Source organism: Gadus morhua, chromosome 15 (genome assembly GCF_902167405.1).
Source record: "Gadus morhua chromosome 15, gadMor3.0, whole genome shotgun sequence".
Lineage (NCBI taxonomy): Eukaryota > Metazoa > Chordata > Actinopteri > Gadiformes > Gadidae > Gadus > Gadus morhua.
This window is the reverse complement of record NC_044062.1, coordinates 1,137,029-1,153,576: the sequence shown is the minus strand read 5'-3', so window position 1 is coordinate 1,153,576 and position 16,548 is coordinate 1,137,029. Positions and strand designations below refer to the sequence as shown.

At 45.3% G+C, this 16,548-nt stretch overlaps 3 protein-coding genes across 6 annotated transcripts; 1 reads left to right on the top strand and 2 right to left on the bottom strand.

Annotated features, from left to right (window-relative positions):
• Positions 1-69: 69 nt before the first annotated feature.
• ubtd1a (ubiquitin domain containing 1a) lies at positions 70-7,043 on the bottom strand. Of its 2 annotated transcripts, XM_030379869.1 has the most exons (5): positions 6,708-7,043; positions 6,209-6,295; positions 2,591-2,818; positions 2,102-2,287; positions 70-1,325 (listed from the first exon to the last, which is right to left on the bottom strand). In XM_030379869.1, exons 1-5 carry the CDS (start codon positions 6,757-6,759, stop codon positions 1,111-1,113), a joined length of 768 nt encoding a protein of 255 aa, XP_030235729.1. In that variant the 5' UTR covers positions 6,760-7,043; the 3' UTR covers positions 70-1,110. The 2 variants fall into 2 exon arrangements, with proteins under 2 accessions (XP_030235729.1, XP_030235730.1); XM_030379870.1 differs by lacking the exons at positions 6,209-6,295; positions 6,708-7,043 and adding an exon at positions 4,799-5,550.
• Positions 7,044-7,999: 956 nt separating this feature from the next.
• On the bottom strand, positions 8,000-13,596 carry zdhhc16a (zDHHC palmitoyltransferase 16a). Of its 3 annotated transcripts, XM_030379346.1 has the most exons (11): positions 13,162-13,595; positions 10,915-11,149; positions 10,521-10,715; positions 10,302-10,390; positions 10,166-10,194; positions 9,815-9,948; positions 9,396-9,479; positions 9,226-9,311; positions 9,010-9,133; positions 8,717-8,787; positions 8,000-8,627 (listed from the first exon to the last, which is right to left on the bottom strand). In XM_030379346.1, exons 1-11 carry the CDS (start codon positions 13,575-13,577, stop codon positions 8,525-8,527), a joined length of 1,566 nt encoding a protein of 521 aa, XP_030235206.1. In that variant the 5' UTR covers positions 13,578-13,595; the 3' UTR covers positions 8,000-8,524. The 3 variants fall into 3 exon arrangements, with proteins under 3 accessions (XP_030235206.1, XP_030235205.1, XP_030235207.1); XM_030379345.1 differs by having other exon boundaries at positions 9,226-9,479; positions 13,162-13,596; XM_030379347.1 differs by lacking the exon at positions 9,396-9,479.
• Positions 13,597-13,656: 60 nt separating this feature from the next.
• Positions 13,657-14,736, top strand: mettl18 (methyltransferase 18, RPL3 N3-histidine). The gene is made up of 2 exons (XM_030379697.1): positions 13,657-13,671; positions 13,759-14,736. The coding sequence occupies exons 1-2, from the start codon at positions 13,657-13,659 to the stop codon at positions 14,734-14,736; spliced, it is 993 nt and encodes a 330-aa protein (XP_030235557.1).
• Positions 14,737-16,548: the final 1,812 nt, after the last annotated feature.

Here is a 16,548-nt window from a genome sequence, read left to right as displayed (position 1 = left end):
TCTAGTTATTTTGATGCAACAACCCCCGCACATATACAGCTCAAAATAATAATACAATGCGAAAATAAATTAGGTAAATTTACATGTTTTATTCACAATTCAGTTTTGCACAAGTAGCATCTTGGTATAATATACCCCATGGTAATCCTACATACAAAGTTGAGCATAACATCTTTAAATGCAGCAGCAATTGTGAAATAAATAAAAAATAAATTCAGCAACATACTTGAGAAAGTATACCACTTTATTCACTTAAAAAAATCGAAATATACAATTGTGAAATACAGCATGTTCACTCTTAATCTATTTTACATATTTACATGGTCAAATGTCAAATTGAGATGGTGTTTAATGCATTGTTTATTCTAAACACTTCTCAATTCAACATACAGAAAGTATAAATAAACCTACAGAAAACCGGACACCCACCATGTTGTGTCAATGATAACACAGGGACAGAAAAGCAGAACAAAAAGGAGGGCACATGTGAACAAATAATAATTTCAAGCCAGCTCAGTGTAGTGGTGAGGCCTTATGTTGAAAATGACAAGCATAAGAATCTCCCAATTCTACCATTTCAACGACAATATTGTTCAGTGCTTTTTTTTTTACACCTATTTTAGTTTGGAGAAAAGGAAAGATATAAAAAGGAGAATTACAAAAAGAAAAGAAAGATAAACCACTTTGAATACAAAAATGTACACAAAAGTTTGCTGCATCCACTGCTGGAATATAAATGCACCTTTATGATAACCCTCAGCCTGGCCTCTTTTCTTCCAGCCATCATCTCTGCCATCAACCCCCCCCCCCCCCCTCCCCCCCCCAACACAGCCCTCCTCAGGTAAGGCTAAGTTATGTTTCCACGTTGACGCAACGCAATGACCACAAAGTCACTTCACGAATTCGCAGTCGTGAACCTGTTTTGGTTCTACGTCAGGTTTAAGTGAGCGGACCAATCACAGCCCTCGCTGCTGCGTCGCCTCGACACAAGGTCAACATTTTTACGAGGCGCACGTCAGGCCCTTGCGGGGTACACAAAGAGGGTCCGCAAGGACGTAAGGGTCCTCTAACCCCCTCGCGCTGCGTCAATGTGGAACCATAGCTAGGCCTTTAGCCGGTGGTGACCGCAGGGGGTTGGTTGACGATCACCTGGACGACAAAGTCCTTCTGGATCTTGGTGTCCTGTAGCCGGGTCTTGTCGGTGAGCAGCTTCCCAGAGAAGAACCACCGCTGGTGGGACACGTCGATCTCGTGCTGCGCCTGCAGCCTCCCCTTCAGCTCCCAGATGGAGTCAGCCATTGTGGCCGTCACACGCAGGTCCTTGCCTGGGGAAGATGGAAGAAAAATAGGCTTTAACGACTGGTTTATCACTCAGACATCAGACTGAAAGGCAGTCTATTATCAACATATACTCATAAGTGAGGCTGTAAACAATCAAAGCAAAGCCAAGAAAATGTTAATTTATGAGTACATATTTACATCTCAAGGTGTTGATTTTCATCTTTTGGATATGTGTTACTTTTTTTGCAATGCTTGGTTGTTGTGTCAGTGTAAAAATTATATTTCACATTCACATTCCACAAGAGACAGGATGGGACGTCTCAGCCCAGTGTGTTCTTCTGAGCCCAGTGTGTTCTACTGAGTGTGTTCTACTGAGCCCAGTGTTCTACTGAGTGTGTTCTCCTGAGTGCGTTCTCCTGAGCCCAGTGTGTTCTCCTGAGCCCAGTGTGTTCTACTGAGTGTGTTCTACTGAGTGTGTTCTACTGAGCCCAGTGTGTTCTACTGAGCCCAGTGTGTTCTCCTGAGCCCAGTGTGTTCTCCTGAGCCCAGTGTGTTCTCCTGAGCCCAGTGTGTTCTCCTGAGCCCAGTGTGTTCTCCTGAGCCCAGTGTGTTCTACTGAGTGTGTTCTCCTGAGCCCAGTGTGTTCTCCTGAGCCCAGTGTGTTCTCCTGAGCCCAGTGTGTTCTCCTGAGCCCAGTGTGTTCTCCTGAGCCCAGTGTGTTCTCCTGAGCCCAGTGCGTTCTCCTGAGCCCAGTGCGATCTCCTGATGGTATTAATGAGTGGTGCCCCGGGTCCAGACAGATAACGAGGGCGTTTCCTACCGCTGGACAGCCGAACCCGGAGCTGGAACTCCTGTTTGGGCGGCGGGGGCGGGGCGGGGGTCTCTGAGGCAGGGGGAAGGTCTTTGCTGCAGGTGGTTTCTGTGAGGAGGTTGACGGGGAGGGCGAGCGTGTACGCGGGCAGCTGGTAGCGGTTGCCCAGCTCATCGTAGCTCTCTGTGAGGGAACCTGCAGAGGGGGAAGAGGAGAAGGGTGACATCGCAGCCGGTGCCAACAGTCCGTCAGCTTTTTCATATTATTTATATTTATATGAAGTTATCAACTTTGGACTCGGGAAGGTGGCAACAGTGTGTGTGTGTGTGTGTGTGTGTGCGCGCCATCAAGACGGATGGCCTGGTTACAGTTGCGTAACTACGGCAAGATTAATCTCAACACAACCAATATACACAGGTTTTTGCCCACAGTCCGTGCGTGTGCGTGTGCGTGTGCGTGCGTGCGTGTGCGTGCGTGCGTGCGTGTGCGTACGCGTACCATGGGGCAGGGTAATACAGGCTCCGTCCACGATGGCCTGGGCCAGCCCCAGGTCGTTGACCTCCACGGCCAGCGCCGCCGCCCTGAGGGCGTCCCAGATCTCCTTCCTGCCGTCGAAGGCCGGCGCCGTGTCCCAGAACTCGTCCCTCTTGCCCCGCAGCTGGCCCTCCGTCATCGGGACCTCACTCTTCCACGGCGGGCCCTCCCTCCTCAGGGGCTCGTTCCGGCCTGAAGGGAGGGGGTCAGAGAGGTCCAGGAGGTCATGAGAGCCGTCCCGACTCAGGCAGTGGTTACCTTCAACCCCAGACCTCGACCAACCACAGTCCGTCGTTTGAGGGAGTGGTAGTAAGTACATCATGATGATATCCGTCAGCGATAAGGCCTCACATTCTGTCTGCTCAGAGATTTAGGCTAACCCAGGGTAAACGCAGTTAGGTGGATTACTAGGATTGGTAGGATCTAAAAGGTAATTCTGTAAATATGTTATTTTTCACCTACCTATGTGATGAAACCCGTGTTAAAGGGTTAACAGAAGGAAAGAGGAAGAACTGGAACCTAGCCGTGTTCAATCTCATTCTCCAGGTAAGAATATAAAGCAAGTCAAGACCCAGCCAGACATAAGACCCAGAGATGCTTTGAGAGCAATCTCTCAGCGCAGCACACCCAGTAAGGTCACTTTGATCCACAATAAAGACATTATTTATAGTGCAGCAGCAGTGGATTAATCCAGTGACCGGCTCTCCTGGGTGTGAGTGGCTGCACAACAATCCCATGCTGCTGGATTATAGGCCATAATCAGGTTCCACACAACAGAACGGAGCTGCGCTGCAGCCCGTGAGACGTGGGTAGGGGAGATAAGCTCGGGTTGGAGAAGTAGGTGAAGGGGGAGAACAAAGCACTCCGGGATGACATGCATCTGTGTGGCTTAACCATCAGATGGAGAACTACTACCAGATGAATCTCACAGAATGGGGAATAGCTTTGTTTTGGTAGACTGAAGCACATATGTGGTAAAAATCTGTTAAAGGTAACAACAAAAGATTTTAGAGAGTTAAATTATTCTCCCATGGCAAATCGTTATTTTCTTAGATTAAATGACTACTCCATGTCCAGTTTAAAGGGTTGCGTTGGCTCCAGGGATGCGTTCATGTGAGGTGTTCCGCTAGCCATTCCGGATGACTAACATATCAGGAATATGCAATCCTCCACGGTTGTGGGAGGAATCAATCCCTCCCTGAGAGGCAGAGAGCCACACTAAGTCAATGTGGTTGAAGAACACGCAGGTAGCTTTCATAGAGCTGGAGAAATGAGCGGATATCTCCAGATAAACTGGTTACCTCTCACTGACGGAAAATAATAATTCCCTTCGGCTCGAGAAACATTGAATGGAGGACTAAATATAGTCATTCAGATGTCATGCCTTCTCGAGTTGAGACGTCACCATAGTTATGATCATAACAACCATGATTGGTATCCTGGATACATCGAAATCAACCGCCGGATCAGGATATAAAGCCCCTGGTATAAATAGGTCTACCTCCAGGAAATGGTACCACTTTCAATATCTGCAACTATATTGCAGAATTGTGATAGCATTACTTTAGGTCCAACCCTTTTCCCGTTATTTAAACAGGAAGTCTCGATGAGATAAGAAACTATTTTGCAAGAAAGCCCTGTGTAGATTTAAAAAATCCAAAATCAAAGGAACAACAGGAGTTTAGTCCACATTTTGGCAGCAGACCTCATGTGATGAATGAATGCCGACAGCAACAAATGTATCGTCCATTAAGGATACCCAACTCTTATCCATAGATCACATCAAAATAAAGGATATACTGTAAGTCTGTGTGCTGCCATACTGCCGGACATGAGGAGCAAAGCTCCTAATAATTATCTACGAATCACCTCAATGGGTATCCAAGTATCACTTAACTAACACTTAATAACTAACTGGATATCAAAGGTAAAGTTAAGTGGATTCAGGAGGCAAAGGCTGAAAGAAACAATTGTCATTTTCTTCAAATATGAAAAAAAAAAAAAAAGGGCAGAGGAAAATGCAAATAATCTGCATACAGTAAAATCCAATATTAAACAATACTAAGACTATCAAATCCAAACACGCTTTACATTTTATCTGATCAGAATCTGAATTATGTACCATCAAAATCTGATGGGCACAGACGTCACGTCTGAACACAAACTACTTACATTTCAGTGACCTTAAGCCCTTAAAGGGTCGGTCCGCAGCCTGATGGTATCTGTAGTCCCTGGAGGTCGTCACTCCCATGGCCGAGGCGTAACGTCAATTCAAAACAGCTGCAAAAACCGCTCTGTACTCCAGGCCGGTGAACCACACTGCTGTCAACAACACTGTTGACCAACAACACTGTCCTGACTGTAGCCAAACAAGTTAGCTTCACCGCTAAGAGGCTGATTAAGACCAAGAGCTCAGGCTAACGGGCTAAATCCTCAAGGTGCGGCACCTTGAGCTGGAGGTTGTCTGCCTCGTAGTACTTCCCTGGTTCATTAAGACGTATCCTCTTTTACCCACTCTCATAACAAGAACCATCCAAAAGCCTTCCTAAAAAATACAACAACTTCAGGTCAGTGGGGACGAGAGACGACACAAGTCTAATTTGAGTGTCCCTGTACAGAAGATGGAGCAGTTACTCAAGATCCTAATCCTGCTCTATTTAAAGTCCTGTGCTAGAAATGCCCCCAGGCAGTATGGAACCCCTATTAATAGACATAAACCTTTTTCTGGATGAATACATGCAGCTGGAAGCTGAGCCCCCCACAAGCCATCCTCAGTTTCAAAGCTTTGAGGACTGCCTTTGTTGGCAGGATGGGGCAGAAAGGGGAAGGATGAATTGTATGTGTTGAAGTTGTCTTTGAAATGCAAAATGGATTTTGGAAGATGAAAGCACCTTTGTATGAAAATGGACCACTCCATTCAGTTATTGGAGAAAGAGAATTGGTCAAAAAGCCTAAATATATTTGTGTGCCAGTATATTCAGAAAGAGACTAAACAGGACACTTTGATGTACCCAACACATACTTAAACACAGTTTACTTTTAATAGCAAGGATATGCCACAGATTCTGTATCAACACAAATCATTTTAAGAATTGCATCCCCCAAACCCATCATCATGGTCTCTGTCCATGGGGTCAAGGGGATAACGGTTGCTATGCATCGGTTGCAGACGGAGATCTTTAAATAAAGCTTGGGTCTGGGTTCGTCCTAATTACAGGTACGGCTGCTAATCCAGAAAGCCTGAAACTTTTTACACCTGCAGGCAACCAGAGTTAATGACAGCCACAGAGACAATTCAGTTCAATGAAACTGCATCGTAACGCTTCGGGGCTAGACCACAAACATACTGGTTATGGCGTAAAAATATACCTCACGATTGCTACTTGACTTAATTTGCTTTACTTTATTGATTTTCTGTCAGGTTGGACGCATTCTGATGTGCCGTATTTGCAGCACAGCACATGATAGTTGAACCTCATCTAAACTAATCTAATCTAATCCAATCAAATGTGTTTTTGGAGCAGCGGGTTGAACACAGGCTGACGGTGTCCTTCACACACATGGGCCCAAGGTATGTCTTACCGCCACTCTTTTTGTTGCGGGTCGCGCTGCCCGTGGTGCCCCGTCCATCCATCTGGTTTCTCCCGACACAGCCCCCCATGACAGTGCCTAAACCCCCACATACCAGAGAGAGAAAGTCCTGAAATCCATTTAATCACACATACAAACGCTGACGATCATATAATGAGGTGAAAGCATTTTAATAATGGCAAACCAACCCTGTCGTTAAAGTGCCCAGTGAGTGATAATTGTGACAGCTCAGCACTTGTCGTTCGGGTCGGGATGCTATGTTAACGTCACGTGTAAATCCATCTGACATGGGATGATCTTCTCGTTCGGGTCCCTTGTGATTTTTTTATGGACTACAGCTCACTGCAATACTCTTACTTGCATTGCAAAACGGTTTACAAAATACATCTCTATTTAATGAAAACAAATCAAATCGGACAAATAAATTATAACTTCTGTGAAATAAATTCACCGAAACTAAACGAGTAATTTACAATCTCTTTAATCTTACCTGAGATCCAGTCTGCTATGTTATGCATTCTTGTGCAGTTTGCTTGCCACATCCGAACTTGCTTCAATTCCTAAGTGTCCGGCTCCGCGGAGCACCAGCGTGAAGAGAGCTGCAGCCAGTCCTCTGACGCCCAATGGTTGGCTAGTCTCTACCGGGACGCTCCGTTTAATAGAACCAACGTTGACCAAACGTGCAACAACATACAAAACTTGCAGTCTTTTATCCTTTACCAACTCCTTACATTAGGATTGTAAGAGGGTTATTTTACAAGCTCATTCGATGATTTCGTCTGTAGGTCTCTACAGATCTGAAATTAAATCCCCAACTACCTCTGGGTACGCATGCGCAAATCTAAACCAATTCACAGTGTCCAAACATGATGGTGGTGGAATGTTGTCCTAAAGTCGTGAGTGTTGGCCTACATTCTAACTAATATTGGAAATGTCAACGCTTTATTATGCATGGCATGCCATGTTACTCGTGATTTGGTTGGCAAATCTCCTGATTTCTTTCTATGATTGGTAAATAGCCTTTACATAACTTTTGACGTTTGGTCTTTCAATACCCGCTAGTGAATATTAGCAAGTTTAAATGTAGAAAAATAAATTAAAGAGTTAGTCATCATAACCTTTTACTTCCATCCCAGTCATTTGCTTATTAGTTTGAAGATGGTGGGCCGCTTGCACACGCCTGAAATGCCAGTTACTGCCCTCTGCTGGACGACTGAAGGTTGACGCGTCAATTTAGTTTTAAAAGCATATATATATATATATATATATATATATATATATATATATATATATATATATATATATATATATATATATATACACACACATTATATATATATATATATATATACACACACACACACACACACACACACATATATATATACACACACACACACACATATATATATATACATACATACATACATACATACATACATACATACATACATACATACATACATACATACACACATATATACACATATATATGTATATATATATATATACATATATATTAAGTTGTAGACTGAATCTTATTATTCAATACATTTTGGATGATATTTCCCGTCTATCTGCTTATTCTTTCAGTTTAGGTTTTATTTGCAGTAATCTGGAGATTATCTTTTGCAGATAACCAAATAAATACCAGTTAATCCTCATCCAGTCTCCAATGACATAATTGCATAGCAGTACTGGGTTTTGATGCTTCAAGCAGAAAAAAAAAAATGTGACCAAATACATAGTCTTGCTTTGTAGTAACTTAAAATAGACAACATCTACTGCTTGAAAAAATAATTTATGCACATACTTTAGTTTAATACAAAAAAATACCGATATGTGTTTTGGTACGTGTTGGGAGTACAAAAAACAAAATGATAAAGTTATGATGTGGATGGGGAAAGGGAATGTTTTTTTTTTAAGGGTCACAATGTCAATGTACAGAGACATGGAAGGGTCCATTTGACTCCTCCTTTGGCCAGCGTCCTCTCATATAAAGCTCTCGAGATATTAACTTGAAAAAAATCACAAATTGTGGGTTCTGTCTGTGTTCAGTCTAAAGATAAGTGAGTCAGCAGACAAGAATCTGTGATTTCCTCAACGCACAAGAAGGGACGGAGGCCCTCCTCTCAGACCCAAAGTATCCCCACTCAGTCCCCTCCTCAGACGGTTAAAACAACGCAAGCCCCTCCGCAGCACGTCGTTGAGGAGACAGCCGAAGGCCTCCCCCTGTATCCCACAGCGCGCCTTGCTGTTCACCGCGACGTCCGGGAGTGGTACGGCGTTGAGCGCTGGTCAAAGTGGTCACACGGGGACGGTGTCCCTCTTGAAGGGGAGGACGTCCCAGGTCAGACCGTCGCCCGGGGGGTTGTGTCCAGAGGGAAGGAGGACCCTGGTCAACCAGTGGCTGGTGGACAAAACCAGAAGCAGCCATCAAACCAGGAGACAAACCAGTGCACTCACCAGTATAGGATGTAGGAGCAGAATATAAATTACCTTCTCTTCTGAACGCCCAGAAATACCTTCCAGTTGTTCAACTTTCCATAATTAAAAGGGTTTTTATAAACCTGGCAGAGGGAAGGAAACAGAAGATAACATAAGATAAGATGCACTTCATCAATGCCAGACAGCGAATTTGGGAGACACAGCTGAAGAACAGGACGATAATAAGAAAGAACAAATAACAGTTCTTGCATTCTAGTCCAAAGATTCCCTTGGCAAGCAGCTGGCAGATATGAAACGGTGTGTTTAATGTCTGTTATCCTCCTACATCGGCTGCATGACGTCACCTTTCCCCGCTTGGCTAGCCGCTTGGTTTCCTTGAAGTTGATGTGTCTCTCGATACTGGTCTCTCCCCTGGATATGAGGACCGCATGCCAGACGGTAAGGCCTCCCAGGGCCACGCCCACTGTGCTGAGATAACCAATCACAACCGGAGTTACTGTCTGTTCAGCCCAACATTAAGCGTTCCTACTGGCTGAAGGCGGCATTGCAGTTCATATTACCTGGTAAGGACCCACATGTAGATGATGCTCTTATGGACCATCCTGTCCCTGAAGGTGTAGGGGGGTGAGGGGGTTTGGTAGTTGGTCTTGGATGAAGAAAAGAACATTAATAATGGCTCCAACCCAAGAGTGTCAGAGTGTGAGTGTGTGCGAGTGTGAGTCTTGTGTACCTGCCCGGAAGGTAAGATCCCTATGAGAAGCCCCATCCCAGTCACAGGCACCCCTGGCCTCTCCCCGTCCATATGCTTAAAGCGCTGAAGCACAGCAACCAAGACACAAGCACCCCAGAGGCGGGGGTTAGAGGGCGATAGAGAAACAAAAAGAACCACAAAGACAGCAGAACCACCACTCAAATAAGCCAGCTAAAGCCCTAAAACCAAAGCTATTATTTAGTGACAATGCGTCTATCCAAAGCATTTTACAGTGAATATATCTGCAGACACATTTCATTGAGGAGCAGGTAGGCTTTATATGCGCATCCAGGGAGAATGTGGGAATTGGGTTCATTCATACCCAGTAGAATCCCACCACACACCATACCCAGTGGGCTATCCGGCACAAGATACTGTCGCTGGTTCACCGGCCTCACCTCTAGAGTATTGTACGCGTCGAGGAAGAGGTTCCTGCCACTGATGCTGCAGTACATGCAGCCCATGGACATGGCCAGGCAGAAGCAGAAGAAGTAACGCTGGTTAAAGTGGCCCACACAATTATTCAACCAGGCTGGAAACGGGAGTTATGGGAAACTCTTTTGGGCCACAAAATGTATTTGAGGGAATATCGGTATATGCCATTTTCGATGGACTCTTTTATCCAAAGGTTGTTACAATAGCATGAGTGCATGCATTCTTAGCATGGGGGGCTGCAGTGGGAATGAAACCCATTAACCATGGCTGTGTTGATGCCTTGCTGTAACAGTTGAGTTGCACAAAAAGGATACGACAATGATGGTCCATTTTCAGAATGCACCTGAAAAGCAATAACACAATATCAAATTATTACAATGAGAAGAGGTTTACCATGGGTACGATATTGTCAAGCAAAGTGAAATAAAGAAAAATATCCCAATGACTCACCTGTTACAAATGCCACAGTGGTGTGTCCTGGCTGGTTTAGGAATGATGCACTTCTTACAGACAGACACAAATGGAATGTCATTTTTCACCTGCGAACGGAAACACCAGGAATTCAAAATGTGATAAAAAACCAAACTGGTAGCACCAGCTTGGGCCTGGGACCGCCCTGACCGGCAGGTCCACAGTATGTCTTCTTAAAACAGGGTTGATCTTTCTTACTATAGGAGGGTATCCCGGGGATGTCTTGGTGGCTTTGTAGTAGTGGAAGATGATCATGACCAGGTTCCAGTGCCCGTAAAAGAGGTGCCACGTGATCCACGCTGGATGGTAGGTGGCAAAGACCATGGGTAGCAGGATCATGTAGCAGATCACCAGGATAGAGCTGGTCAGGACCACCACCAGACACACAAACACCTGACGCGAGCACACACACACACGCACACACACACACACACACACACACACACACACACACACACACACACACACACACACACACACACAACAATTAGATAAGTGAGGCGCCCTGTTTGAAGAGGTCGATGAGACATATATTTTACACATACTCTGCATGCAATCAGCCCCTTACTGAAAACAACAAACAAGCACGTACCATCCCAAACCATCGGGTAATGCGGTCGACTGTCCAGAAGACGGGTTCGAATACCGAGTCAAAGACCACATCGGAGTTAGTGAGGGAGTTGTATTGGAGAGACTGAAGCACCAGCTTCACGTAGGCCCACAGCTCCCGCAGAAGCACGGGCGGCCGGAACCGGCATTTCCTGGTGCACACCCGCAAACGCAAGCAACACAGCAGGTGGAGGAGGGAGCTGTGGCACCACCTCATCCTGGGTACAGAAAACGCACACAACTAACGAAGAAAAATAACAGATTAAAGGGAGGGTTTGCAACAGTGACACTTGTTAAGTCCTCAAGTATAAGGTGTGCAAGTTTAAAAAGTGTTGTTTTCTTAGTTTGAAAATTCAATAATATCAATAAACAAAGCGTATTTGGATTACAGAGTTTAGTCTTGATGGATCATCAGTGATACAAGCAAACAGTAGCCTTTTACTCTTTTGAAAACTACAATGAAGAGTCTAGTTTTTCTGCATTCCAATCGGCATTAAAGGGACTCTTACCTTTGTTGCATTTTTACACTTTTTTTGGATAAGGTTAAATTGGTATTAATAAGGTAATAACACTCTAATATGCAAGACAGACCCACCAGGAGTAAAAACAAACAATTACTTTACTCTCATAATATTTAGTGAAAACTTCAACCAATAAAATTCTTCGGACCGAATGACCTTATTGGCCGACACCCCTGTCTGTTTGCTGCATGGATATATAAGGTTTTCCGTCTGCTTCTTGTGGCGCATTCGGGCCCGCGTCATCAAGGCGCGTCCTCAACTAGAGGGTTTGTTTTGATTCCACGGCAGACAGTAGCGAGTAGCGACCGTAGCGACTGACGATGGCAGACCAAAGTGGTCCACGGCGTACTGAAACTGCACCATTCAGTCTGATTAGGGGACTCATCTCGGACTCAGACTCACAGAGTTACCCTCCTCTGGAGCCTCAGGAAGACCTCCAGACTGTTGGCCACCAACTGCACCATTCAGTCCGACAAGGGGACCCGATTCGGCCTCAGAAGCCAAGTGGTCCCGCTCCCCTGGATGATTCTCAGGACCTCCAGACCGTTGGCAACCAACCGCACCACTCAGTCCGATTAGGGGACCCGTTTCGGACTCAGACGCGACGTTGTCCCGCTACTCTGGAGCTCCAGGAAGACCTCCAGACCGTTGGCAACCAACCGCCACACTCAGTCCGATTACGGGACCCATTTCGGGCTCAGACGCGACGTTGTCCCGCTAATCTGGAGCTCCAGGAAGACCTCCAGACCGTTGGCAAACAACCGCACTATTCAGTCAGATTAGGGGACCCATTTCGGCCTCAGACGCTACGTTGTCCCGCTACTCTGTTTGTAATGCTCATACACGTTTCTATATTATGACCCCTGGGAGTCTAAACATAACCCATGGGAGTCTAAACATAACCCATGGGAGTCTAGAACTTTTGTACTGTAGCGACCCTGGGACAGTTAAATAGTTTGTGTGTTATGTGTTACATTATATTTCGTTGTCCGTTATGCCAGTTGTTCTATGTGCATGTATTGTAATGTTCTTCTTGTCAATCAGCGTGGGGGCGAATCATTAGGTCAGCTGGGGGAGGGCCTTGGAAGAACAGGAGGGTGGGGGCCTGCACGCGAGTGAGACCGTGTTGGGGGTTGCCGGGGTAACCGGGGTTTGTTTTGTGTCGGTTTTCTGCCGTTGGTTACAATGTTACGGGTTTCAGTGACCTGGTTTTAGTTCATTAAAACTACCTTCAACTACCAATGACTCGACATCATTATGTCACCGGCGAGGTCGTTACAGTACTCGTTAAAAAATAACGCTTAGTTTTGTACTCTATATAACGCTTAGGGGGTGGGGCATTGGAGGAAGGCGGGATGATTTGAATGTGCTGTAATTCTCAAATGCAACAAAGGTAAGAGTCCCTTTAACACCGGGGTGGAGTTCTGTTCACCTTTGGCTGAGCGCAGTCCATGAGATCCACCAAAGGACAGTCGAGTCAGTGGCAATATATTCAGACCGTCAAAATGGATGTCATCATAAGAGCAAATGTATAATGTTGTAAACATAATAGATGTACTAATACAAAATATTTGCAAGCGTGCAACCACGATCGATGTCACACAAATCGTCATTGTTCCAGCACCTTGTTTACCCGCTGGATTAAATAAATCGGGGCTCTGCCACTCGTCTGTACATCACATGTTCGCTTTCTGTCAGGGAACACTTACGTTTCTGGAAATCTGAAAAATCCCAAGCAACCGTCGAAGACATACGAACGAAGAAAAAACACGATTAGCACCACATATTTGTGGAGATGGTATGAATTAGCCCGCTTTTGACAAACCCCTAAATCCTGTCTGTCTGCTGTAGTGTAAAGCGCATGCCAAATGCATGACGGGAAATCGAGTCCGGAATAGGTTTTCGCGAATGTTATTGTGGTCATTGTAGTTCTTTGATATCTCCCGGTATCCCACATGTGCATGGCTCCGACCATACTGTGGTGTCCATATAGCTTATAAATACGCTTCATACGTGTTTTTTGTTGGTGTAAAATGTCTTTTAGTTTTAACTTTGATGTGCATGCACAATCGGTATCACCAGAAGACGTGGGAGAAAGTAACGTTGAGAAAGACAAAGCTGACATTGCAGCCAAACATGTAAGTCACTAAGTTAGCTCAGTTAAGTTATATACGTTATCGTACTTCATCTAGGACACTATTTTGATGCCCACCTGTCACGTAAGTCCTCATAACAACGGGCATAACAACGAATGACACCCAGAAACATTTTCCCTAATCATTGTTACTGTTGTTATTGTTTACCAGACAACGGACGATCCAACAGCAGCAGCGAATATCAAGGAGGCTGCAGAGCACTGCCCACCGCCTGACCCTGAAACGCTGCTGGCCGATGCTGTCACCGAGACCGTCACTGTGGGTACTCTTCCTCCTCTCCTCTTCCTGAACGAGACCGTTTTGGAGAAGACTGCCTCGGAGAGAGAGGATGAGGAGAAGATTCTCTCTCACACCGAAGACCAGAGGTCCGACCTCATCTCCGGCGTGTACGAGGGTGGCCTGAAGGTGTGGGAGTGCACGTACGACCTCCTGGAGTGGCTGGACAGCGACGGGGAGACGTTTGGCGAAAAGAGAGTTCTGGATTTGGGCTGTGGGGCTGGACTTCTAGGAATACTGGCTCTGAAAAGAGGTGCCAGCAAGGTCCACTTTCAGGACTACAACAGCACCGTTATAAAACAGCTCACTCTGCCGAATGTACTGCTGAACAGCCAAGAGGACGGGCCTGGAGAGGAAGAGAGTGGTAGTGACAGTGATGAAGACGGGAAGAGGAAAAACGATTCTGAAAAGGGGAAAGGTGACGAGGACCTAAAGGACGGTGCTCCACCAGCGAAGAAGAGCCTCACTGAACCACCTCAGCACTCTGCGCTTCTGGCCAGGTGTCGTTTCTACTCCGGTGACTGGACCACCTTCCTTGCTTTGGTTGTAAAGGCTGAGCCGCCACCAAAGTATGACATTATATTCACCTCCGAGACTATCTACAACACGGCGTATTACCCATCCCTGCACGAGACGCTCCAGGAACTGCTTGCCCCAGACGGAGTGGTGTACCTGGCCACCAAAGCCCACTACTTTGGGGTGGGAGGTGGACTGCTTCTGTTTGAGCAGTTTGTGGAGGAACAGGGCATTTTCTCCCTGCATCACTTATGGGATGTCGAGGAAGGGCTGAAGAGACATGTGGTCAGCCTGTGTTTCAAAACAAGAAAAGTACTTGAATTAGTTTCTGTATGATTTTATACACCCAGTTTGCTTTTGACTTTTTACGCTACTTCCTCAAGTGGATGACAATATGGAGAAGTTTGAGTTGAACTATTCAGCGGATTTGTAAGAGATTACAAAAAAATGTAAAAGATTCGGAAATTACACGACAGGCCCACTTACATTACCGGAAAATAAATGTATAAATAAACATAAAATAAAAAGAATTGCTGGAATTTATATATAGCCTATATATATTATATCTTAATAACACAGTTGTCCTATACTGCCTGAAATGTTCTATAAAATAAAAATGCGGTTTCATCCCAATCTCGATTGCTCTGTCGCTATACTTCTCACGTGTGTGTGTGTGTGTGTGTGTGTGTGTGTGTGTGTGTACTGCCACCAGCTAAAGTGCAGTTGAAAGAGGCCGTTACAGGTCTTCAGATGCATGGGGAAGAGAGAAAGGAAATGGGCTCAGTGACCTTTGCAAGTGATTTCCCCAGTGTTCAAACACCAGCATGAAAGCCTGGTTTGTTTCTGAAGTCCGGCACAAAATGTCAATTGCAACTTATCCCATCAGCCCAAGGATAGAAGTTTTTTTTTTTTTCTAAGTGGATTCTAGAGTGGCATCACAGTAACAGCAGGTCTCTATACGGTCTGTACCTCCTCTCTGGGATTCTTAAGGGTTCTATGGGGGGTTTCCATAGGGCGGGTGATCTAGGTCTGACACCAGGGTTCACCCCTTCAAGCCTATTAGTTATTTTTGAGTTGATAACTGTTGTTTAAACCTCTTTCAACCATAAAGACTGTTGTACGTTTTCGTCTTCTGACGAGAAGTTTCTGCCTTGTCTTTTCCCAAGACACATGTATTGTATAACCCTATTATAATTATTTATCAAACACTACAAAGCAAATGATATTTTCATATAAAGGGGGCCAACCATCCTGACATACATTCATTAAGCGTGCATTTACTGAGGAACTTTACTGCGTCTTCATCCAGTAAAGACAGGTTATACCTCATACCTAAGCTCCCGGGCAGATAAGGCGATGAGGAAATGGCTTCATTTACACAGGGCTTACCAAACAATGAAATGGTCTGAATAATAGCTTGAAACCTTCCTAGGAAAGTTTCCCCTGTCCTCCTTTGGTCGGGCGTGACTGTAGAATTGGTTATTTTCGACCACAGCCTGGATACACGTCACGCGTGTAGTGCATAGATAAAGAAGACAAAGCCCCTGTATTATAAGGATCAATCTTTACATCTGAATAAGTTATCATCCAAACACACTTTTCCACATTTTTTAAACTTGTAAACAGTCGAATGTCCCCAACTATGTCCTTCTAAGTAAAAGCAACAGGGATATAATAGAGATAACGTTTTTTCTGTTTAGATCCCTTATCGCTATCCCCAATACCAACATGCACTAACACGTATTTATTCACACCCACGCTCTGTGCATGAAGGGGTCTGGGTGTTTGTGGGTGTGCATCATGCCTGTCTGTGTGTGTGTACGTGCTGTGTGTACCGTCAGAACATACTTTTCCATTCTCCTGATATATAAAATGCCTTAACACACAGCTACCAAATAAAGGCAGTTTGTATCACTGTGTTTGTCGCGAGGCATTGCGTCCACTTCATTGCCCTCAACCCTCTCAGCAGCTGTCTTTGGCCAGTGGGGGAATTCCTGGTTCCTGCCGTAGACCCAGCCTCCCGGCCCCTCCGCCACCCCCTTGACTCTTTATGGGAACAGTGGGCAGGGCCAGTCAGATGGTTTTCCTCAGAAACTATTGTGCGCTGATTCACTGGTGAGGGGGTGGGCTGCTTACTCCCACTGCTTC

Excerpts from the sequence above, each read along its gene's own strand:
- zdhhc16a (XM_030379345.1), bottom strand. The coding sequence starts at position 13,577 with ATGTCAGCTTTGTCTTTCTCAACGTTACTTTCTCCCACGTCTTCTGGT. Across the intron at positions 9,949-10,165 it reads GAAAATGGACCATCATTGTC|CCTGGTTGAATAATTGTGTG; the intron begins GTATCCTTTTTG and ends TCCCGTTTCCAG. Across the intron at positions 9,134-9,225 it reads TACATGTGGGTCCTTACCAG|CACAGTGGGCGTGGCCCTGG; the intron begins GTAATATGAACT and ends TGGTTATCTCAG.
- ubtd1a (XM_030379869.1), bottom strand. The coding sequence starts at position 6,759 with ATGTGGCAAGCAAACTGCACAAGAATGCATAACATAGCAGACTGGATC. Across the intron at positions 6,296-6,707 it reads CATAGCAGACTGGATCTCAG|GCACTGTCATGGGGGGCTGT; the intron begins GTAAGATTAAAG and ends GTGGGGGTTTAG. Across the intron at positions 2,819-6,208 it reads CCGCAACAAAAAGAGTGGCG|GCCGGAACGAGCCCCTGAGG; the intron begins GTAAGACATACC and ends CCCTCCCTTCAG.